This window comes from Elgaria multicarinata, chromosome 2 (assembly GCF_023053635.1).
Source record: "Elgaria multicarinata webbii isolate HBS135686 ecotype San Diego chromosome 2, rElgMul1.1.pri, whole genome shotgun sequence".
NCBI lineage: Eukaryota > Metazoa > Chordata > Lepidosauria > Squamata > Anguidae > Elgaria > Elgaria multicarinata.
Window position 1 is genome coordinate 175,846,313 of NC_086172.1, and position 24,672 is coordinate 175,870,984.

General features: G+C 40.5%; 1 protein-coding gene across 1 annotated transcript in view; it reads left to right on the forward strand.

The window, feature by feature from the left end:
• Positions 1-24,672, forward strand: part of PELI2 (pellino E3 ubiquitin protein ligase family member 2) — a 99,681-nt gene that overhangs the window by 38,017 nt on the left and 36,992 nt on the right. The window contains exon 2 of the mRNA XM_063118206.1: positions 2,749-2,878. Coding sequence (XP_062974276.1) covers positions 2,749-2,878 — 130 coding nt within the window. The remainder of the gene's footprint in view (positions 1-2,748; positions 2,879-24,672) is intronic.

Here is a 24,672-nt window from a genome sequence, read left to right on the forward strand (position 1 = left end):
TAGTTTCATACCTTTCCAGTTTTGAATCTAAAATCCCATGAACAATGACATTACTTGCAACATGGTTTTTGATAGCTCAGTTAGGTGATCTATAATTCTGAGTCTATTATTATTTTAGAGAATCTAAAGGTAAGGCCAATAGCAGTGTTCAAGGGAAGCAAGGGAAGCCATGGAATAATTTCAGACCAATGGTAAAAAGAAAACACCCTCTTTATCTTGTAGGCTTGAGCCAGGGTGTGGGAGCTTACATCCCTATGCCCTTTTTCATGCCTCTCTGGTAACCTGCATGTCCTGGAAACATATGGCTGGGACCAATGCCATAATTCCTTTCCATCTGAATATTGTCCTCTCCCAGCCAGCCAATATTAGAATGGGAGGAGTCCATAGAATTGGCCTCATCCACACATTACCAGAGTGGCGTGAGGAGAATCCACAGAGAAGCAGCTTTATACTGCAAAGATAAAGTCTAGCTCCAACACTGAATGCCAAAAAACAAAACCTGGATCTTTAAGAAGGTATCTGGAACCAATTCATTCTGTTTTGTTGCTCTTCTGTATGGGATATTCCTTGTTTTGCTTGATTTTTTTTAGTTTCTGCTGAAGTAATTATTTCTATTATGCTACTATGTATCCTTTTTGGCTTTTTGATGTTTAAAAATAATATGTTTTGTTGGCCACTTTGAGTTACTTGTAAGGTAAAGCTGGATATGCATTTTTAAAATATGAATTCAGGCAAAGAAAGCTGGCTGTGCTTCAGTGGTGTTCTTCAACACTCATTCTCTGGCTGCATTCGGACAACATGATAATCAACGGTGGGGTAATAAACAACTCAACAGTTGTTTATATAGCAGTTACTCCCCACACAACATGATAATAATGAACTGTGGTGTGGATTAGGATCAGGGTTGAGTTGATTATTAGTCCATGCTGAGTTGGCTCACTCATCTCCTGCCCTCTCTCCCCTCTCAATCCTCCTGCTAGTAGCCCATCAGTCATTGCTGTTGAAAATTTATCGTACTGGCTAGACTAGAGCTGCACCTGCCGCTTTGACTGCTCTTGCCTTGCGACTCTGAGGCTGATGAAATAACCAACAGTGGCGAAGGAATAACCAGTGGTGACCTCCACACAACACGATAGCCACGGTGGTTCAAATAGCCAACTCTGCACAGCGTTGGTTATTTGCGTTGGTTATTTCAGCCAAATAACCAACCGTTGGTTAAAAAAACTCCCTCCATTTATTTATTTATTTATTTATTTATCATACTTATACCCCGCTCCTCAGCCAAAAAAGGCTCTCGGAGCGGCTTACACTTAGCAAAAAAGACAGTCCCTGCCCTCAGGCTTACAATCTAATAAAGACATGACACACAAGGAAAAGGAGTCAAGGAGGGAGGGAGGGAGGAGAGAGAAAGAGAGAGAGTGTCCAGCAGGAGCAGGCCCCGATGTTACTTCTGCCTGCTCCTGTCCCCTCGGTCCTTCTTCTTCCCCACAGGGCCAAGATGGCAGTTTGCCCTGTGGGGGGGGGGAAGAGTCCAGCAGGAGCAGGCCCCGATGTTACTTCTGCCTGCTCCTGTCCCCTCGGTCCTTCTTCTTCCCCACAGGGCCAAGATGGCAGTTTGCCCTGTGGGGGGGGGGGAAGAGTCCAGCAGGAGCAGGCCCCGATGTTACTTCTGCCTGCTCCTGTCCCCTCGGTCCTTCTTCTTCCCCACAGGGCCAAGATGGCAGTTTGCCCTGTGGGGGGGGGGGGAAGAGTCCAGCATAAGCAAACAAACAGCATCTGCACCAACTTGTAGGTCTTAACAGAAACAATCATTTTTGTGGTTTCTGATTTATCCATGTTCCCTAAAGAACTGCTACATGATGAAAAGAAGGGAAGGGTAAAATTTAAGCATTTTGATTTGGTTTGTATGTAAACACTATTGAAATGAAGGGAATTGATGGGAAATCAATGTAAATGGTCATTTGTGTGTGTGTGTGTGTGTGGGGTAAACCTTAAAATAATACTTTCAGAGCTGAGTGCTAGGATACCATGATTCTATAGCTAAATTTGCATTTGGTTGTTGCAGACTTTAATATGGTTGCTACTAATAGAAATAATTCTACTGGAATGCTGTTTGTGCCTTATTGAAATTAGCTTGTGTTAAAATTCATAACAAGGACAGAATGCTTTCCAGGAGTAGATGAAATCTATGGTTTTCAAAAGCGCCAGTGCAAAGAGTTTCAGACTCTACATAAAGGTTAGGTTTCTTGTTTTCAGGTTGCTCTAGAGCTAGAGTCAGGCAAATTTGTGCTTATTGGGGGATTTTGGAAACATTAGAATCTTAATTCCAAATTAATCATGAGCTTTTAGATGAAACCTCATTGGTCTGGCTTTTGAGTAGGTTTGAAGCTTTTTGTTGATACGTGACAGCTGACGCTTGGTGCTTTGGCTTGATTTAACAGAATTTAACTAGGCATAGTATTTGGATTAAGCAAAACCTTGTGCTTAGAATAGCAAGAAGATTAGTAAAGGGTAGTACAGAGTCATGAATCCCAGCCAGTTCTTCAGATGGCTTGGAGTGGAAGTAGTACTTGGCTCATATGTCTCAGAAATGGAGGGATGTGGAGGGCCAGAAAAAACAAATAATGAAAAAGAAACCCTTTTCCTCCTTGCCCTTCACATTTCTAGCTTCCATTGATCACTTTAAACTTTCTCTTCCACTACATGTCCGGCAGCGTGAAATAACTTCTGTATTTGTCTTCTTCTTAGGTACAATGGCTCCCTCCCTAATGGTGATCGGGGGCGTAGGAAAAGCAGGTTTGCTCTCTATAAGAGACCCAAAGCAAATGGTGTCAAACCCAGCACGGTTCATGTGATTTCAACACCTCAAGCATCCAAGGTATGTGACCAATTATCTGTGTTTGGAAAGCAGTGCTGATCTTGCAAGGTGGTGGTGATGGAGTTTTTGTGGCTGCCATCTACTTGTCCTTCTAGTTGTGGTGCTGTCGTTCTGGAGCTGGAAGTAATTGCTTCATTGCTAAGATGTTTGTTGGCTCCTCTGTTCTGCCAGTAATAGTATTTTATATTCAGAATTTTTTGTCATCACAGATGGTCAAGTGAAACTGGACCCTGCCCCTTTTATTGAAAATCTTGCTCATGGTTAATTGTTTTAATTGGACAAGGAATAGATCTCCCTTGGTACAGATTATATTTAACTTTCCATTCATTAGCTAATTGTCTATTATGCTAATGCTGTGGGCGAAGGAATACTTTTGCTCTCTTTTTGCAAACAGACTAGTCATCTTAGTGTACTCTTTGGCTTATATGCTGTTCTAAAGTCATGCACAAGTGGAATCTCTCTGTTTGTACCTAAGGCAGGAGCCATGTGGGCACAAACTCAGAAAACTGATAATACTACGTGTGTCAGGATGACACGGTGGATAGTGGGCCCAGTATTGGAAAAAGTCCCAGGCATCTTATTGTCCAGATGCACACAATTTGATGATTCTGGTACCCACAATCAGGAAGCATTTTCAGTCCCTCCTCTGGATGAAATTATTGAGTTAAGAAATTATCACTGCAGATGTAAGCACACATAAAATATCCTAAATGAAGGAGCAATGTAGATATGAAACAAGAGTTCTCAAATTAAGCTTTCATTCTTTACTGTGATGACCATTTAATAATACCTATTGGAATGTTATGAGCCTGAACAACAGCCAGCTATACATCATGAATTTTGAATGCTTTTCCCTCTGAGTAATAAAACTCCACTGTTAGATCTAAACATGTTTGTAATCCATTCTTTCTCATCCCACTGGTAGGAGAGCAGGCAGGGAAAGGTGAACTCCTGCACTGAGTCAGAATGTGGAGGGGAAGAGGTTTGCCCTTCTCTCTGTCTGTGTAATATAGCCAGGACAACAGTAGAAGAAAGGACTGAAAGTGTCTAGAAAAAAACCTAAAGTGTTGCTGTCTAAATGTGATTCTGGCCTGGCCTTCCTCTACTACAGGGGTTTAACAATTTGACTGGCCCTGCCTTTTGATTCAGAATTTGTTTATTGCATCTGTATCCTGCATGTCTTCTGTTATCCGGCATTCTCCTACTTGCTGAAGGAAGTAACTTTGTAACATCTGGTTTCCCTTTTTAGAGGTTATCCGTGGCAATTTAGTATTACTAAATACTAGACTCTCCAATGGCAGTATCTAGCTGACAAGGTAATCACCTGGTTTGCATGATCACAACAAGTCACCATGGCTTAAACAAGCCACAGTGGCCTATGTGAGCCACGGCAAATACCCATGGGCTGTTGTAGGGTTATTTGATGGTTGTTTAACTTTCCAAGAAGCCATGCTCCCTGGGTTCGGACAACACAAGTTGTGGTTGGGCAGTGATTATGCAAATCATGCCCAGGAAGTGTCATGGCTTTGGAGAAATTACTTACAGGGAGAGGGTCAAAGAAGTAAAGCAGTCAGATTCCTGAAGGGAAGATGCTAGTTCTTGTAGCAGGACTGTGCTTGTATACTATGGGCACTGCAGAGCTGAATGTGGTAGAGCTGTACTTTTGCTATGATGTCTTAGCTAAGAAAGACCAGAGAAATGTTCACATTCCCCCAATTCTGATTGTAGCATAGTTGACCAGTGTGGAGAAAGGTACTGAAAAACATTGACATGCTAATTCAACTTTCCCCAACATGGTGCCCTCCACATAGGTTGCGACAGCAACTCCCAGTTTCCTTCAGCCAACCTGGGTGGCTGGGGATGCTGGGAGTTGTAACCCAACACATTTGGAAGGTGCTGGGTTGGGGAAGGCTGCATTAATTAATTTTAGCAATCCTGAGACCTGCATGATATGCTGACATCCACTCATCTATTTCAACAAGAGTTCTATTCTCTTCCCCTATGCTTGTTATGGCAGCCTCACTCTTGCTGCCACCATTTATTAGTTCCATTTCACACTGCAACTTATATGTATTTCAATGACACATATATATTCTCTTGCATTCTTGCTAGGAATAATCACCTGAAAAGCATTAAATACAACTTTGAAATTTCCAAGCCTGTCTAATACTTTATTTGCAGTTCATTGTTACTAATAAACTTATGAAATGGAAAATTTTCTGCAGAAAAATGAAGCACTTGAAGGCTTTCTGCCCAACATTACTGAAAATTTGAGGCTTATTGGATTGTGGTATCTCTTCTGTTGTAGAATTTGCTAGATGCTTGCATGTTTGCATGGGAGATTGGTGGGAAGTTCAGGACAGATAAAATGAAGCTCTTCTTCAGATAGCACATAGTTAAACTATGGAATTCGCTACCGCAAGATGTAGTAACGGCCACTAATCTGGATGGCTTTAAAAGGGGTCAGATAAATTCCTGGAGGAGAAGGCTATCCATGGCTACTAGTCCCGATGGCTATTGTGGTGGGACCCGGAACCACGGGTTCCTGTGGTTCGCTGAGTGGTTGTCACAGACTCTCAAGACACAATTTCTCTCTCCTTAGAAGATTTATTACAAGCAGCACTGCAGAGTGACAGTCTCAGAAGACCTGAGGAACTGCCCAAGAATTTTAGGAAAGGCTCACATATTTATAGGGTCAGTTCCCCTTAGATACAATGGCAGAACTTTCCCACCAATCATAATACAGCTCTGAAACACAACAACCAATGAGAAGCCAAGCATTTAGGCATGTACAGAGTTTGAATGCTTCTCTGACTAGAAGATACTACATTGCCACAGTTACAGGAAAAACATCTCCATCTGTTACTTTCTCGGTTATCTTGCCTTGCAGACATCCTCCGCCCTCTAACTGCCGGGGTGGACACCGCCTGTCTTGTCACACAGTTTCAGCATCAACTTAATTCTAAAAGCAGTTGCAGCATTAAAAATATGTTTTAAAAGAACAGGAAGTCATGAACTTTATGGTTTATATAGCTAAGGATTATAGGCCATTTTCCTACACCTAGGGGCATAGTAAAAGAACCACCTAGCTTGATTTCCTCGACACTATATGCTACCTCCAGTATCGGAGGCAGTAAGCTTATATTCACCAGTTGCAGGGACACATGGGTGGGAGGTGTTGCTACACCTGTGTCCTGCTTGTGGGTTCCTGGTTGGCCACTGTTTGAGCAGAGTGCTGGCCTAGATGGACCCTTGGTCTGATTCAGCAGGGCTGTTCTTATGAGTCTGAGACCTGCTCCTAATCTCACTGTCCATTAGAGATTCAAGGGGGAAGCAACATTTGAACAGGCTCAGAAGGGGAATTGGGAGCACAGAGGAATCAAAGAGGGAAAGATTGAAAAGACCATCAGTAACAAACTTAAAGAGCTGATTAAGAGAAGTCGGAATCCTTTGTGATGTCAAATCTGAATAAACACATGAAACAAGTGGCTATGATCTTGATATAGAAAGAATGAACTGGATTTTACTGATAGGCTAAGTCTCTGTGTGTTTGTTAGTGTGTGTGTGTGTGTATTAATACCTTTACTACTGAGAGAAGTGGAAAGCTGTAGCAAGTGGAAGAATACTCCATAAATGATTGGCTAAATAAATATATTAACTTGAATTGTTTAAACAGTTCCCACAATAAATAAATACTACCTGCAATGAAATTGCTCTTTTGACTTTCAGTCAAGTATGAGTGCTGTTTTGTGTGTGTGTGCGCGCGTGTGTGTGTTTATGTGTGTGTGTGTGTGTGTGTGAGGGAGGGAGGGAGGGAGGAGGGAGGGCCTGTATGTGTCTATGTCTTGTAAGGACTTGACCCCTGGAACGCTCTTGTAAGAATCTGATAATGTCTGAGTTAGCATGAGTTGTATATAAATAAAAGCTTTTCAAATCCCTCAGGCCATTTGGATAGATGACTTTGCATTATAATGCACAAATCCAGGCTCAGGCTAATAATACTTCTTTCTTAAATACTCTGTTACGCAGGTAAGATGCAAATTGTGAGCACAGCAAACAGCAAGATAAACATTTCACATCCATTCATGTAGTAGAGTTGGTCAGTATGGGCATCACCTACAGCATTTTTCTTGTTTTGTTCAGCTGTATTGTCAAAATGGTTACCAAAGCTTTAGCTATTGGGACTAAAGTTAACATTTCTGTGCATGACCCTTGCTTGTGCGCACTCTCAGTTTTCATGGTACAAGAAGGAAATGGAGCACAGGGAAATGTATCCAATACCATATTTCTAACACCTGGATTTTGCAATAGCTAACCACCTGCCAGGTGCTTATTGAGCATGCCTGAAGCACCTTGTTAGCTAAAAACGGCTTCATCGTCATCTCATTTTGTGCACCTTGAATTTAAAATGCAGAGTACTGCTTTTGTTCTTACAAAGACAATAAAAGTTAAGTGAGAGATGGTAATTAAAATCCTTCACTATTTTGCATTTCAGAACTTGGAAGTGGAAGGTGATGCCAGGTTCAACATAGCTCTCTTGCACTTTCTTTGAACCTTAATGAAAGAGCTTTTGTGCTTTTTAAAACATGGTGTAAGGTAATGGCCTCTGGATGTCTGCCCGGAGAACAGTGATGAAATGGGTTACAGCTAGTGCTCATTCCGAAGAGCAAAAGCAGATTTGAAAGCATAAAAACACACACGAACAGCCACGTTTTCTGGGAGCTTAACAGGCCTGAAACTAAACCAGAAGAGCTAGGAATTACTTTCACATGTTCCATAGTAACATGGTTTCCAAATTCTGATGCAGAGGAGCGAGAAATCATGATTTGTTCTTGGAAATACCTTCTAAGTTGACATTAAATCTCTTTTAGAATTAGCCTTTCGCATCTATGGTGCTTCCAGATAGAGACCTCCTAGCACTGACAGTCATTGCTCTTCCACTTTAAGCGTGTAGAATTCCCTCTGATTGTGCACACTTCAGGAATCGTTGTGTTCTCCCCTTTCCTGACCCCTCATGATTTCCGCATACTTTTTCTCTTGACATTATGAAGTGGTTGCTTCTCAGCACCATTTTAGCATCCAGCTGTGTGTGTGTGTGGTTGTGTGTGTGTATGCACATGCATGAGTGTGATCTTCTTGTGAGCTTCCCACAGGCATGTGGTTGGCCACTGTTTAAATGCTGAACTAGATAGGCTTTTGGCCTGATCAGCATGGCTGTTATGTTTTTATGTGTTGTTTTTTTTAAAAAAGTGTGACCAGCACAGAGCAAGTTGATTGTGACCTTTTCTCATCAGTTCTACAACATGGCTGGGAAATATGCCCTCTTGTTTTTTCTTGTCAGTATCAAACACACCCCTTGATTTTTCTGGTGCTTTTCACAATGTGACTAGAAAGCATGATTGCTTAATTTTTCTAGGCAATGCCAAATCTGCCCTTTGATCATTATTTTTCTAGTCAGTTTCACAACCAGACTGGAAAACCAGAGAGCTAACTCTTTAAAGCATCCCTCTCTTTCCAATATCTGAAGGGAATTCCCTTGATTGATTGTTTCCAAATGCTCTTTCTTCAAGGGGAGAAAGGAAGGTGGCAGTTGGGATTGACAAGCTGAGTCAGTTTCAGCTCTTGATGTCTTTTCTTTTTTAAAAATAGTAGTTCTTGTGTAATTTCATAGTAATCCTATTGCACATTGATAATTTAAATTTAAATAAATAAAAATTGATTGAGTGCTAGTAAGAGGATTGCAGAGTTACAGCCAGATCCTATACCTGTTTACTAGGATATACAGACTGCTGTGTTCAATGTCTGTACTTACGTTACTTATTAATGTTGGGTTTAATATTCCCCTTCCCCTGCAGCTCCCCCTATGTACTCTCAAGTTTGCTCTTGAGGGCCCTGCAATTGTGCAGGAGGGAGAAGGTGGGAAAGTACCATTGCACAAGTGGACTGCTTGTGTGATGTTGGATCTAGTCCTCTGTCCTTATGGAAAGCTTTAGTAAGGCCATTTAAACAACTGCTCAAAACAATTGAAGCCGATGCATTTTATTTATTTATTTATTTGATTTATACCTCACTTTCCTATGAAAAAGTGGCACTCAAGGCGGTTTGCAAAATATAATTTAAAATAGGTTAAAACTATAAAACACATTAAAATATGGTTCCAGGCTGTCTGCCAAATAATGCTAGAGTTTCCTAGTAAATAATTGTATGAATCAGTTAGAACATATAAGGGATCATAGTGACGTCACAGCATTATGTTGAAACATAGTACATACTCCCCCCCTTTTTTAAAAAAATGTTTGTTTATTTATTTCATTTTTATAATGCCCAATTGCCAAAGCTCTCTGGGCAGTTCACAAAAATGTTGGCATTTTAGCAGTAGCTTCCAGCTGGTTAGCATTATAAACCAGCTACCTTGTATGTTTGTGCTTCTTAAATGCTGTAGTGCATTTAAGATGTTAAACTCAAGGGAAAGAATTCAAACAAACTTCTTTGTTCTCAGAACTAGCCACCCACCTGCTTTGTAAGAATTGCCTCCAGGTGTCCAAGCAGGTAAGCATACAGAAATTGGAAGGGTTGGTTACTTACTTTTTTTTGTATAGGAAAATATGTCACAAATGACTAATCCAAGTAGATATGGACAGGCAATGTGGTGATTTCTGTGGACTTATTTGCAAGGCCATTTTGATTGAGAGAGGTGAAAAATAAAACCAGTGCTTCTGGAAAGGAAGAGGAGAAACTTAGTAGGGCTATCTTGTTTTTGCAAATGATAACTATCTGAAATGCAGTTGCATGTTTTTTTATGAGAATGGGGAAAAGAGTCTCTCAAACAGCCAAAGATTCTTTGTTGATATTAGAAGGATTCAAATATGGATGCAGTCATTTTTATTTACTGCAGTAGTAGTAAATATGTCTGTAATGTACAGGGGTTGTAACTGCAGTGTAAATGAAAGGTATCAGAACATTTATTAAAAATAATAAATGTGTGTTTGATACTTGAGGGCATAAAGGCTTTTGTGGACGTGTGTTTGGTGACAGCACTAGAGCATCCTTTTATGATGCCCTCCAGATGTGTTGATTACAACATCCATCAGCCTCAGCCAGCTTGGGCAATGTTTAGGGTTTATTTATTTATTTATTACATTTTTATACCGCCCAATAGCCGAAGCTCTCTGGGCGGTTCACTGTGAGACTTGTTGTCTCATAGTGGAGGGCACTCATCTGGAGGGCACCAGGTTGCCTAATTCCTGATGAAGCAGAAACAAGCTTTCTTTCCAAAGGTAGCATTGTCCTCTTGTTGTTCTAATCAATTTGGGAGCTGGATTCTTGAAGGCAATGTCTTCTCCTACCTGCCTGTATGCTAAGATATTCTGTGGAGGTGAATAATAGGTGGCCTCTATAGTTGTGGTTCATATGGAATTCCGTCTCTGGGAGACTTGCCTGGCACCTAAACTAGGCTTTTAAATGACAGATGAAGTCCTTCTCATTTTTCTAAGCTTTTAGGTATGCATTTTTTATTTTTGCTGTGATAATTTTAGTACTGCCTCTTACTGTTGTCAACAGTATTGTTGATTGCTGCTCTTGGTGTTATTTTTGGACCTATTGTAACCTAGCCCCTGGATTATTATTATTTTTATTGAAGAGGTAGTATAGGAATAAAGAAATGAAAAATTAATTTGTCAGGACCTTATTGTGTGTGTGAGCCTGCTACAGGTTAAACAAAATTATTTGGTTAGGTATGCCTCTCCTGAAACCTCTTTTCCATTTTCTGAATAATATGGAGAGAAACTTTGGCACCCTCTATTCTGTCCTATTAGGTCTAATGTCAGCACTGCTAATGCCTGCCTTGTCCCCTTTTTTCTGGCTTGGCACTCCAACCGGTGTACAGTGGCAGGACCTAGCTAACATTTTAGTTTCCTATAATCCCCCTGACATAGTGTCATTGCTCAGGGGTATTATGGGCCATTAAAAGGATGGCTAAACCCAGCTACTTTGAAGTAATGCCACAAGAGCAGAGTGGGCCTACTGGCAGAGGAGGAGAAGGAGGAGGAGGAGGAGGAGACGACATCTTACCAGAGGACACTTTGCCCAGGATTCTCTCAAACCTGCCCCCTCTGAAAGAGAGGAACATTTTTGACTTTTCCAGTCGCCTTTTTATTTTCCCTGATTTTCCTTAGCGTCTGATCATTGAAGAGGTTGCTGCAGGTCCTGATCAGGTTTCCTGTTGATACTGGCCAACACACACCATGGTCATATAGATTTAATTATTCTTGCATGACTAGAGAGAATGCAGGAATGTGTGGTCTTCTGCGCTAAATTTGGGTAGATCAAAGGAGCAGAACTGGCAGTCAGATTTCTTTATAGATTTTAGTACAAATTGATGTTTTTGAGCAGGGGAAGGAAAATGTAAAAAGAAAGGACTTTATGAATATAGCTGACACTCCTTAAAATCTGCTTTGTTCACTAAGACTTTGATGTCTTCTTTTACAGTCCCATTTATTTATTTTATTTGTTAGTTCTATATACTACCATTCCATTTGGGTGCTCAAGTCAACTAGTCCACCATTGCACTTTGGCTTACAGTCATGGCCAGAGGCAATGGGGAGGCAAACTCCTTGACACAAGGGCTGTTCTTTCATTCATTCTCCATACGTATACCATCCTTCTGGAGGGGTAAGTGGGACTATGTTTCTGACCCATGTCCATCTTTGGATTCAACAGATTATTGGGAAGGAAAGCTGCATATACAGCTGTATATGCAAAGTCTCCTATTTCTGAAATCATGCTCAATACACAGATGTTGTGTGGGTGGGGGCACACTGAGAGTGTTGCTGATGGGTGTAGTCCCCATTCCCTCCTCCATGTGTATGACATATGTGTGGTGGGTGAATGAGGAAACAGACCTACACTCTTTTAAGGTTCTCATTTCTCAGTGTGCGCATACATGCCTGCATTTAGAGGAAACCACTCTTGTTCTCTGGTGTTGATAGTTAATCTGACTCTCAAATTTCATGGAAGTCATGCCTATCAAAAGTCAGGGTTGTACATTCCTGAGCTTATGTTATTTATTTATTTATTCCATTTTTTTATATCGCCCAATAGCCAAAGCTTAGGTTAGTGTATATTCCTCTATTGTGGGTTTTGATAGTGTCACCCTAGCCATTGTGAAGGATGCTCAAGAATGTAATGAGGACTATTTTGACAATGCTTTGTGGATATTTGAACCTACTTATCATGAAATGTAATGTATGTTGACTCAAATCTTGACATTGGCCTAGCTGAAAATAGGATCTTCTCTTGGATGCTTAGAAGGACATGATCTGAAGGTATGTGATGAAGTCGCTGCCCCTGGAGGTCAGGCAGGTGCCAACACTCGAGAGAGAGAGCACCTAAGAGCGTGCCTTCTGCCTTACCAACCTGCCGAATCACTGAAGTCATTGGATGACATGCTTCTGGTGGTTCCACATGGACCTTTGGCCCGATTGGAATCCACCAGGAGACAAGCCTTTAGTGTGGAGGCCCCTTCTCTTTGGAACTCCCTGCCCCTAGAAGTCAGGCAGGTGCCAAAACTAGGCTGCTTCCAGTACCTCCTGAAAACAACACTCTTTCGAAAAGCCTTCCTCAACTGACTAACCACTGTTTTTCTGGTTCCATTGTTTTTAAATTGAACAATTTTAATTTGCTGTTTTTAATCTTTCTTTTACTGTTTATACCTGTGTTCACCACTCTGGAATCTGTTTTAGATATTGAACGGTATATAAATATTGTAAATAAATAACAAACATGTTTTGTGAAGCAATGCAGGTCTGTGTCTGGTTAATACCTGGAATGGGAACTGCCTGGGATCCCTTTTATGTTACCTTTACATTTTGTGAAAGAAGGATGGAATATAAATAAAATAGAAAGTGGTTTTTTAACATCCTATCTCAGAGTATATATTGGGCCTGTTCGGACAACACACTAAACTATGGTTAGGCTGTTAAATGTTTTGCAGTAAATGGTTAGTGAGCATGTTTAAACTGGTTATGTAGCCAACATGGTTTGGAATGGTTCATATGACATGCTAAGCCATAATGTTTAGCTCAAAATGTTTAACCGCCGTGGCTTAGCATGTCCTCTGAACAGGATCATTCTGAATTCTTTCTATAATCCTGGTTTCCAAACACATTAGTTACACTTGCAGAGTGGGATCTTGGGTATGTACCATCTTACGAGCATCATAATCAGATGGAGTGTGTCTGCTGCGACTTATCCAAAAACATAACCTCTCCAAAATTTGTAACTGTATATAGAGAATGGTGGCCGATCAAGGGAAGAAGTTGGTCTACCTGAAAAATTATCATTAAGATTCAGCTCTGTCGAGCTCTTCTTACTGAGCCAGCTCAGGCAGCCAAGCTTCAGGAAGGGCGCAAAGCAAATCTCCACTCTTAGTTGAGGCAACTTTGTGACCGTGATGGAGGATCTATGGGAACTCACTGCTTTGTAAACAGATGGTCCTTCAGAAATTATTTCAAATACCTGTTGTGCTTGCCTTGACATTCAATTTGAGGCAACATATTGTCAGATAAACCACTATTTACTAAAAGCACATTTTTTTACTGTAATTCAGTAAGCTTTCTTGGCGCTAGAAAAGTTGTCTAAACTAACAGCTTGCCTAGTGCCAAGCAAATATAGGCAAACAGGTACTCTACTTCTACATGGCCTTTGATGTAATCATCCTCATTCCCAACTGCAACCAGTTTTTTCAGAGATGTGTAACTAGTGATGGGAGAGCTCCCCTCAGCTTAGTTTGGAATCGGGTGCGTATTCACATGCTTTCATGGTGGGTATTTGCCTTTTCCAGCTCGTAACGTTGGCACATTGTTCATAAAAAGTACCTCAGTTTTTCAGTGAAAATTCTATTTTGGTCCTAGACCTGAATGTTCTGCAGAGATCAGACAGAGCTGTGCAAAAGCCTCCAAGGACTGGGTTTTAGGCTGTATGAGCTACTGACACAGGGTACAGCTCAGGAAAGCTCTTGGGCCTTGGCAGCTATGCAGTCCCTTAGCTTGTTCGTCAAAGCTTGTGAATTTGTGTACTTAGATAATAATACTTAACATGTATATAGTGTGTCAGCATTTTACATTTATTATTCCCACAACATTTAGAGCAACTGTAGAAGTGTGTGTGTGTGTGTGTGTGTGTGTGAGAGTGAGAGAGAGAGAGAGAGAGAGAGAGATCCTAGCTATAGCTAGGGTAAAATTTTAATCAGAGGCTTCTCAGCTCACACTCTTAATTGTTAGCTGCATCTCCTCATAAACATGAATAATGCATTTGACAAAGTTTCGTATTTGAAGGTAAATGTCTGTGGTGTTGAACCATGAAATCAGCAGAAAATGGGAATTACTTCAATAGCAGTTAGACCAGCAGGAGACCTTGGATATCAATGCAAAACCCTTCACAAGGGAGAAATATGCCCTAACCATTAGCAATAAACTCTCAATTTTGTGTTCAATACAAATTTCAGAAATCAGTCTCTGAAATGTGGAAGAAGCTGAGGCAGTGAGCAGAAACCAAGGCAACAAGATGCAAGATAGATTTCTCTGAGCTTTCATTCTTCTGCCATGTCATTAATCACTGTCAGCAGTGTTTTCCTTGGGTTGGAAATGACAAGTTGCCATTGGTTTCTTATTTATGTGAGCCAGTATGTTCGGAATTGTAGTAGTTATCTTTGGTCTGGATATAGAAAGCTGAATGTGTTACATCTGCTCTGAAGTATGGCAAAAACTAGAACTTCCGTGTGCACAATTGTATGCTGGTTCCCAACATCCTATTGTACCATGATCAAGAAGCAGGATGGAGTGATATGGAGAGGAGCAGGCCTGATTCTGAATTATTGGAGGTTGTAGGGACAATAAGCAGTTTAGCCCCATCCCAGTGGAGTTCTGGGTGCCCGCCTCTACTTTCTCCCATGTATGTGATCGGTTGTGAATCACTTGTGCTGTACTTGATAACATCATTGCAACGAGAGCAAAATCTGCCTTCCACCCATCTCATTGGACAGGCCAGCCATAGGAATTCCATGTGTATGCGCATTCGTGCAAATGTCTTTATGTATAGAGATCGATTGTATATACCTCACCTATCATAATGGTGGACATTTCCTAGCGCACTAGGATCAAACTCTCATAGGAAGCTGCCTTATACCAGATAGGGATGCTTAAGGAATTCAATCATTGTGAATTCCAGTGCCAACAGAACTCATCAGTGTCCCCTAGACGAATGTGTGGATTGGAATTCACTGGCTTTCACACTTCCCAAATGTTCCAGCACAGTTCTTGGCTCAAGAATACACTTAACGTGTATTTAGAGAGAACACATTCAAAATAGCTATTTAAACACTGCAAATTGTTATGTAGATTTTAAAAACAATTGCCGATTAATGTGGAAACTGGATGGAACATAGGGATGAACACATGCAAAGAGACATCAACTGAAATTTGCTCATCTTTAATACCAGTTCAGATTATTTGTCCATCTCCACTCTAACTGGCAGTGACTCTCCAGAAATCATTCTCATGCTGCTTGATCATTTTAACTGGACATGTCAGGGATTCTGCCCTCCTTTCTATAATAATAATAATAATAATAATAATAATAATAATAATAATAATAATAATAATAATTCTTACCAGCCTCTCCATTTGGATCGAGGCAGGGAACAACAATAAGAATAAAATACATAGAACTGAATTAAAAACATAGTATACATTATTACAACATCGTAAAAACATCCTAAAATTTCACTGGATCAGTCTTTATAGCTTTCTTAAATGCTAAAAGACTGTTAAGTTGACAAGTCTCCTCTGGCAGGCCATTCCACAGTCTGGTCATCCTTTCTGTCGTCTCCGCCCTCCCCCCCCCCCCCAGAATTCAAGGTGGACATATGAAAGACATGATCTGAAATCAGGTCTTCTATCTGGGGTTCACACACACACACACACACACACACACACACACACACACACCCACCCACCCACCCCACACTTTTTGTTCACAGTAGAACTTTGTTTCATTAAAAGTATTTTTTGACAAGGTAGATGGAGAGATTGCATGGATTTTAAATGCTGGCAGTACGAGCATTTACTTCTGATTATTTGTAGCTTTTTAGCATCTGCTTGCATATAACTGTAAAGCTGCAATCTGAGGAAAACCTGTGTGCAAGGTTAGTAATGACGATCTGATTTATACAACGAAGAGCTCTGTAGCAAATTTATTCTGGTAGAAACTTTCATGGACTAGCGTCCACTTTATCAAATGTGTGCAACAGACTTAGAGTTATCCTCTAGAAGTCTTGTTTATCTATCTTCTCCTTCAGTTGACATTCCAGTCTTTACTCCTCTTAACCAAATCCTGCTGAACAAACTCGTAAGGGCTGTTGTCTCTCCTTGCATTGAAATGTACTTGCTGCTTGTTTTCCGGAATTCATCATGGGTTATTGTGTTGTTTGTCGGGAGATTTTTTAATCCATGATGGCTTACTTGCCTCAAATAACCCACTCTGATAACACATGGTCTGCAGAGTGGGTTATTATGTTGTGTGGCAGTCACAGTGGGTTATTTTGGTCTCCTACAGAGTCACTTGGCAAGAGCAGTCAAAACTACTTTCACCGCTCTCCACCAGCTGGCACATCTCTGCTTCCATGATCTGCCTAGAAACTGATGATTGTGCTCTTAGGCTGAACCCACCCTAATCCTTCCTCTGGCAGTGCACTCTCCAACCCCCCCCATCCCCAAGTGTCAAACAATGTCTCATTTGGGTGGCGGCAGCTGTGCAGCATTGTCATTTTGCATTATGTGCATCTATGCCGGGATGCTGTGTATGAAATTTTGTCCCACTCCTGCAACTTCCATGGAGCTATAGCCGCCACCTCCTTTTTGGCGAAAAGGCACTTTCACTTGGATGGCTTTGTTAGTGCAATGGGTTTTCAATGGGCCTCATGTGCATCCCTGCTAGGACAGTCTGTGTATTACGTTTTGTCTTGATCCTGCAAACTTCTAAGGGTTTATCTGCACCACCCCCTTTTGGTGTGCCAGGGTTTTCGCTCCTTTGTGTGTAATTGTGCTGGGTTTTCACGGTGTATTGGGTGGTTCTTAACTAGGGGAGGCTGTGTATGAAATTTGGTCCCAATCCTGCATACCTCCAGCACTCTAGGGCCAACACCCTGTTGCCAGGGTGATACTGGAAGTGCTGAATTAACAGCTCCCCTCTTATTGGGATATTGTGGAAGGTTAAAACAGGCTGATGTAATGCCAGTGGGTGAAACAGCACCACTGCTGGAGTGGGAGGACTGCAGTAGGACAGGGGATGGGGGAATGACTCAGATTCGGCTATTGGGGCGGTATAAAAATGTAATAAATAAATAAATTTATTCACTTTTTATTCACTCAGTATTTTAACACTTAATTTTAACTTAAATTTAAATTATACTGTTTTAACTCTGTATTTTAACCTTATATCAATTTTGCTGCGTGGTTTTATCCTGGTTGTGCTTTTTATATTGTATTTTGTATTTGTATTTTTAACTTGTTGGTTGTTTTATGATGATTTTAATTTTTGTGAACCGCCCAGAGAGCTTCGGCTATTGGGCGGTATAAAAATGTAATAAATAAATAAATAAATAAAATAAATAAAATTTTGCACAGTAGCTTAATAAACTACACACAGTAGTGTATTAGTTTGATCCTGTGGGAGAGAACAGTAGTTTATTTTCAAAATACTCTAGTGTGAGTTGCTTATTAACCCATCATAGCTTAAAGCAGTGGTTCCCAAACTTTTTCAGGTAACCAACCACCCCCTTGGTTCCACAAACTCATGCCCAGTGCCCTCTACCCTACACTATAAAAATCATTATTCAGAATAGCAGTTTTCAACGACCCACTAAGGAAGATAATAACAATAAAATTCAAAACAGTAACAATTAATTGAATATTGCTTCAAAATCCCATTACATTTTTTTAGTTTATTCAATTAAACATAATTGATGAACTTGATCCAGTGATATCATCTTTTCAAAGTCTGATAGTCATTTAGCAAGAATATTAGATATCACATTTAGTAACTAGGGTAAGAGTACCTCACTATTCTGTAAATTCTTAATGTAATGGATGGGCTTGATGAAGTGACACCAGTTTCCCAATGTCTGGTTTAAAGTCAGTTAACATGAGTCTTAAATCACCACGTTTAGTAATCTGGAGTCGATTTCTTTGCTTGGAGAGAAGTAGGCAGACCACACTAAAACCACATTCCACCAAATACGATGTTGGAAATGCAACCAGGAGCTTCTGAACTGTTCTCCATAGTGCAGGAGAGCGATCAGAAATTTCCTTCTGTAACCAAGACTCCTGGTATGGAAAAGACCACCTCGAGCGCTCCCCTGCCACCCCTTTGCCTCCTAACGCCCCCTGCTGCCCCCTTGCCTCTTAATGTCCCCCTATGCAATCCCACTGCTCCCAAGGGGGTGGTACTGCCCACTTTGGGAACCACTGGCTTAAAGTGACATAGGTCAACCTCTGTGTTAGCAGGTAGGGAACTCTGGGCAAATACTGCCAGTTCCCAAGGATGCCAACTTGAAGGAAAAAGGATGAAGAGGAAGTTGTAGCTGTTGCGACAGGAGTTACCAGCAGGTAGTCTGAGTTGATCAGCATTGGGACCAGGGCCCTCCATCCTTTTATTTGTTTACTCCCTCAGGAAAACTAGCTGCTGATTAGGATTTTTTTTTCCGTGTGTGAACCTCCCAGAGAGCTTCGGCTATTGGGCGGTATAAAAATGTAATAAATAATAAATAAACAAAACAAAACAAATATTTTGCTACTGACTTAAGAAGAAGTTTCATTTTCCTTCAGTAGCTGAAGAAGATAATATTTTCCTAGTTACATAATACTGCTGTGTTTAAATGCTGGTCAAATGTGATGTTACCCCCACCATGCCAAGAGAGGATGTCATCATAATTTCCTGTGACAAATAAGTAATGGCTACACATTTATTTCATTAATAAAATTGTACTTGAAGTATGCATTTAAAGCTACTTACAATAGTTAAATCAATAAAACATCAGGTAGAGGTGCTTTCAGTGACTCCATCAGCTTTGCTGTTCTGCCAGAAATGGGCCAGAGTTGGCATGATTAAATTCTCAGATGGCTCTTGCGTGGGCTTGTAAGCTCAGGGAAAAAATGCAGAGAGAGAGAGAGAAAGAGAGAGGGTGGTGGTGGGGGAGGGGGAAGAGAATGGCTTTAAATTCACTCTCTCTGGTTGCTTGAAGAGGTAGAAAGAAAGCAAACTGGAAATTCCAGCAGCATTCTTGCGATTCTTGTCTTTTGCTTTATCCTACAAATGGTGTAGTTATCATCCAATTTAAGTCAATGTCAGACCTCCTATTGAGATGAATAGGTGAAAATTACATCCAACACACTTCCCTCTTGCAGTTTCTTCTGGCATTCACAATACTTTGAAGAGCCTCTTTCATATTTGCAGCTTTTTATTCTGTATCCCTGCTTAAGCATTCTGTGTTCTGTAGTGAGGAGCTATGCAGCCCCACAGTCTCTCCCTCCCCACTCTCTTTTTTTAAAAAAATAAAACAGCTGGAAAGAGCACTTAAGGCATTGCTGATTTCTTCCTGTTCTTCACTCCACTTGACTTGATCGGAGTATGTGTGGAGGTCAACCATTTTCTAAATTTCATCATCTGCTTGAGGTTTTGCTGTGTGGTTTATATCCTATTTGTAAAGTGCCACAATCTTTAACCTCTTACGTGGGCATTAAAAGTGGGTCCAGAAATGGAGAAGCTAAGTTCCTGATTACGTTGAGAAAATCCCTGCAGTGTTATAAAGACTATTGTGCGCACACACACACACACACACACGTATGTACTCCTGCAACATTTGGATGTTGTGCAAATCAAATGGTATCTTTCTAATTTCATGTATGTCAAGATGTTTTAGTAACAGGAATAACTGTTACTAAAATAAACACCTAGTACCAGTGACACAAAATGATTTTCTTGGGTTTTGTGTTGTATGTATATAACCACCCAGAGAGCTTCAGCTATGGGATTGTATATTATTATTATTATTATTATTATTATTATTATTATTATTATTAATATAATGCTTTAGTGTAGGGGTCCTATCCTGTAGTATAAATAGCGAGAACAGGTGAGGAGACCAGATTCCTGTCTTTTTGGTATTGAAGATTTGGTTTATCTTGTTAATATTTAGGAAAGTTTGTGAAGGTGTCTTTGATGGGGAAGTTTAATTATTATGATACAAATATGAGTATAGTGCCTTTTAAATGTTGTAAAATAATGTCTAAAACAAATTGTCTAGTTAAGGAATCCAAAAGCAGTCTGTTTATTTATTTATTTATTACATTTCTATACCGCCCAATAGCCGAAGCTCTCTGGGCGGTTCACAATTCTAGGTTTGAAATTCTCTCATCCTCTTACTCAAGAGATAGTTAATGGCCAGGGAAAATTAATGGCTAGGAGAAAGTGACTTGCTCCAAGCTGGTGTAGAATTAGATCCTTTTTGCCACACAACACCATTTTCCTGTTGGTTACAGCAAGGGGATATGCCCTAGGTATTAAAGGACCTTTTGTCATCACTGTGTGTGCACAGGCTGTTCTGTTAATTCTGACTACTAGGTCTCTCTCATTTCATTGATGTAAGTCTTTTAGGAAACTGAGACAGGAAATTCTGTTCATGAGTTTCTAATTATTAATATTAAAGTTAAATTCACAACATACTCTTTTGGGGGTGGTGGATGCATAATCTATTTGTTTTTGAGGGGAAGGTTGACTTAGTAGCTGAGGAGCTGGAGTTTTATGTTAGCATGATGTTTATGGTAGAATGGCAAAGCTGTCTATAGCTAATGCCCAAAGGCCTTAGTTACTGCAGGGCTGATGCAAGTAATCAGAGGTTGCTGTCTGGCAACATTCCAAGATGAGGATCACAAGAGTTGTTTGATGTGTTTATTATTTATTTATTTATTTATTTATTTAAGCATTTTTATGCCACCATTCAGCCAAAAAAGGCTCTCATGGCGGCTTACAAAAGTATTTCTTGACAGTCCCTGCCCACAGGCTTACAATCTAAAAGACATGACACAAAAGGAAAGGGGATTGGGAGGGAGGAGGAAGGGGAAAAATGTGTTGGGACTTAGTCCCCACCTCTGCCTTTTACTCAGCTTACTTGTCCTTTGTGACTAGTCACGCCTCCCATGGCAGCTATGTTGTGGTAGTGCCCAGGAGAGTTTCTCAAATTGCCAAACACACCCACTGGCCCCCAAAGCTTGCCTACCCCTGTAGTAGACCTCAGGATTAGCATATTCCTATAGTCAGGAACTTAATAGTCAAGAACATAAACAAATTCTTGAACTGGTCCAAATATGTGTTACAAAATGCTAGGTTTTGAAACTTTACAAACTGGATTCCAGACAAACACATTCTTGTAAGGGAGTTGATTGATCCATTATACAACAGCTAAACCACCCTACAGATGCAGTGGTGATGCAACTGGATACTTGCCCAAAATTGTTTGGTGTCAGATTTGTGGCACTCTTTAGTAAGTGAAACGGAGTTATACTTGGCATCATGAGAACTTTGGCCCTGGGCAGATGTTATAAATGTTGCTGGCATATGCTATGCTTAGTCTAGCTGCATTTCTTTTTCTCAGTCTGTCTAGCTATGGAATGGCTGTTCATAATCAGTGTTACTATTTCAGAAGGGCCTATAGCTTTCCTAGACCGATCATCGTGCCAAGGTTTCAGAAAACTCTTTTTAACCTTCATCTATTCTTGTACAGTGGACTATCTTTTTCAAAATGAGATCATACTGTTCAAACAGGTTTTCAGCTAAAAGGCCACCATTAATTCCCTCAGTAATAAGAATACAACAGATGCAAAGAAAAAGAGTCTTTGGACTCTTGCTACAATCTGTGTAGCTCTGTGGTTCTTTGGACAAAGTTGCACTTATTCTTGTATATCCAAACAGTGTAGAATGTATACCCAAACAATGTAGAATGTAACTTGCTGACAATTTAACATTTGCCAATTTTAAATAATAACTCATATCTCTTGTGGTTAAAAAATAATAATCAAACAACTTTTTTCTTTTTAAAAAAAGCATAGACAGTGGCTACAATTCATAGATAATCAAAAGGAGTCATACAGTGTGGAGCTTTGCACTGATGTCTCCTGTGACTTCTAGTCTTTGCTTACTTGTGTTTTCTGTAGCCCAGGGCATCTGTCTTTTGTCCTCTGCTACCCCAGCCCTTCCAAAATGTTCTCTATTTGGATGCTTGTTTGTTTTTAATTAAGCAAACTGAATCTGTATCTTGAAACTTTTATGATACCTTGACAGCAGAATTCTGCTTTGTTGCAAAATAGAACCATTAGTGTTTGCTACATTATAGAAGGAACTTAAATACTTTAATGAACTTGCCCTGGTCAGTTTTCAGAATTGCCTATTAAAACCTCTGCTCAGTCATGAAATTACTCAATGTAATCATTGTGCTGGTTTCCACAGTGGCATAACATTTCAGTATACTTTCTCTCTCTCTCTCTCTGTGTGTGTGTGTGTGTATATATACATATCTTGTATGTTCAGTGTCTCCACATCACGCTATGTACACTGATCAAGTGATGGCACTTCTAGTTGGTGCCTCCCTAGTAAATACCTGAAGTGGTTATAGGCTATCAGCTGTGAAATCCACTTCATGCCCTTTGCAGTCCCCTAGCTTAACAGAAGCATCTTTTGAGTTTAAACTTCACTAACAGCAGCTTTTTCCTTTTCCCCTGATCTTGCTTAAGAACAAGTAACTTAAACATTTGACTTGCTTTTCATGCTGCGGTTCCCATTTGAACTCCATGCAAGAGCGAAGAACTGCTTTTCAATGAGTTTTAATGCTTCATTTCATTTTCTGCATAATTACATTATTAATAATGCTCTAACTTGTGCAAGGATGTAATTATTTATCCACAAATTAGGTTTCACTTTTGTCTTGCCTTATTTCAACGGATTGGATAAAGAGCAAATAAAATGTAAAATACGCATTGAGAAGAAATCTCTACTTGTTTAAATGCAGCCATTTGTGATGAGTGAACTTCTTGTTATCTTGACTTTAAAAATGTTTTCTAAGCTTTTCTGGAAAATGGTTAAATATAATGCTACTGAGCATGCTCCGATGTGGCATTTCTTGCCAGCAAGCTGTTACTTAGCAGGAAATGATATTTCTGGTTAAAGAGGGTCCAGAAAGGCCTCTTACTTCACTACTGAGCCCTCCCCTGTCCCCACTTATCCCCCGCCCCCCGCAGCTTGTTTAGGAAGGGGCTGGAGAAAATGGCAGGGAAAGCATGGTAGCAGTGGGCATGAAGCTAATTTTGAACTAGAACAAATTCAAAGATATCTGTACCTGGTTCAGAATAGCCAGATTTGTCTTTGAAATCCTCATATTGCAAATTCAGCCTTGTTTACTACCTGGAAACTGATATGGTTCTGATAGGTGTGTGTGTGTGTGTGTGTGTGTGTGTGTGTGTGTGTGTGTTTCTGTGTTTCTGTGTTTCTGTGTTTCTGTGTTTCTTTGGTTTTGAAGCAGCCACCGTAGATTGTAAGCCTATGCGGCAGAGTCTTGCTATTTACTGTTTTACTCTGTACAGCACCATGTACATTGATGGTGCTATATAAATAAATAATAATAATAATAATAATAGTGACCCATTCTGCACTGCACCTCAGGTTTGGTGCTAAGAAAACATACTTGTTAGGTTTCGTTGAAGACTGCAAATGGAGGAAGAACCAATGGGTTCTAAGTTACTAAGGGTGTGAGGAATCTTCTAGCAATGTTGTGCTTTTTATAAGGTTGATCTGAATACTATTTTAAACAGTTTTGTATTCACATTTTTAATGTCTATGGAGTTGAAGATGTCTTGCGTAACTGAAACCTTGGGGAGCTGCTGCCATTCAGTGTTGACAACACTGGGCTAGATGGACCAATGGTCTGACTCAATATAAGGAAGCTTCCTGTGAACCTCTTATATGCCTGTAATGCAGAAGTGGTGGTTTACATGGTACTGGGTTTTTAGGGTGGTGGTAGTTATTAATGAGATGGTTTTATGTGCACTTACTGGGAAATAGGTTCCACTGTTCTCAGTTATGCCAGCCCATGTGAGAGGCCCTGACTCATTGGTAGAGTTTGTGTGCATTCAGTCTCAGTATGAGCAATTATCACTTCCTGAGATCCTGGAGACACAGCTTCTAGTTAGTGTAGACAGTATTGGGCTAATTGAGGAAGTGAGGGAAACTGGAGCAGGCAGAGACCATCAGAGCCTGCTTCAGTTGGACACCCCCACCCCCAACAGGGCTAACTGTCATCTTTACCCTGTGGGGAAGAAGAAGTGAGGGAGACTGGAGCAGACAGAGACCATTGGAGCCTGCTTCAGTTGGAGCCCCCCACCCCGTCACAGGGCTAACATCTTCACCCTGTGGAGAAGAAGAAGGAGCTGTTGATCTGCTCCTCCATTGGGAGATGAGAGGACGGAGCAGGGCCTTCCCACCAGCCCGAACAGTCTCAGTTTCTTTTTATTTTCTCCCTCTTCCCTCCCCATCCCCTTTTCCTTGTGTGTCATGTCTTTTTTTAGAATGTAAGCCTGAGGGCAGGGACTGTCTTCTTTACCGATCAATTGTAAGCCACTCCGAGAGCCTTTTTGGCTGAGGTACAGGATAAAAATACTCTAAATAAATAAATAAATAAATGGACCAATGGT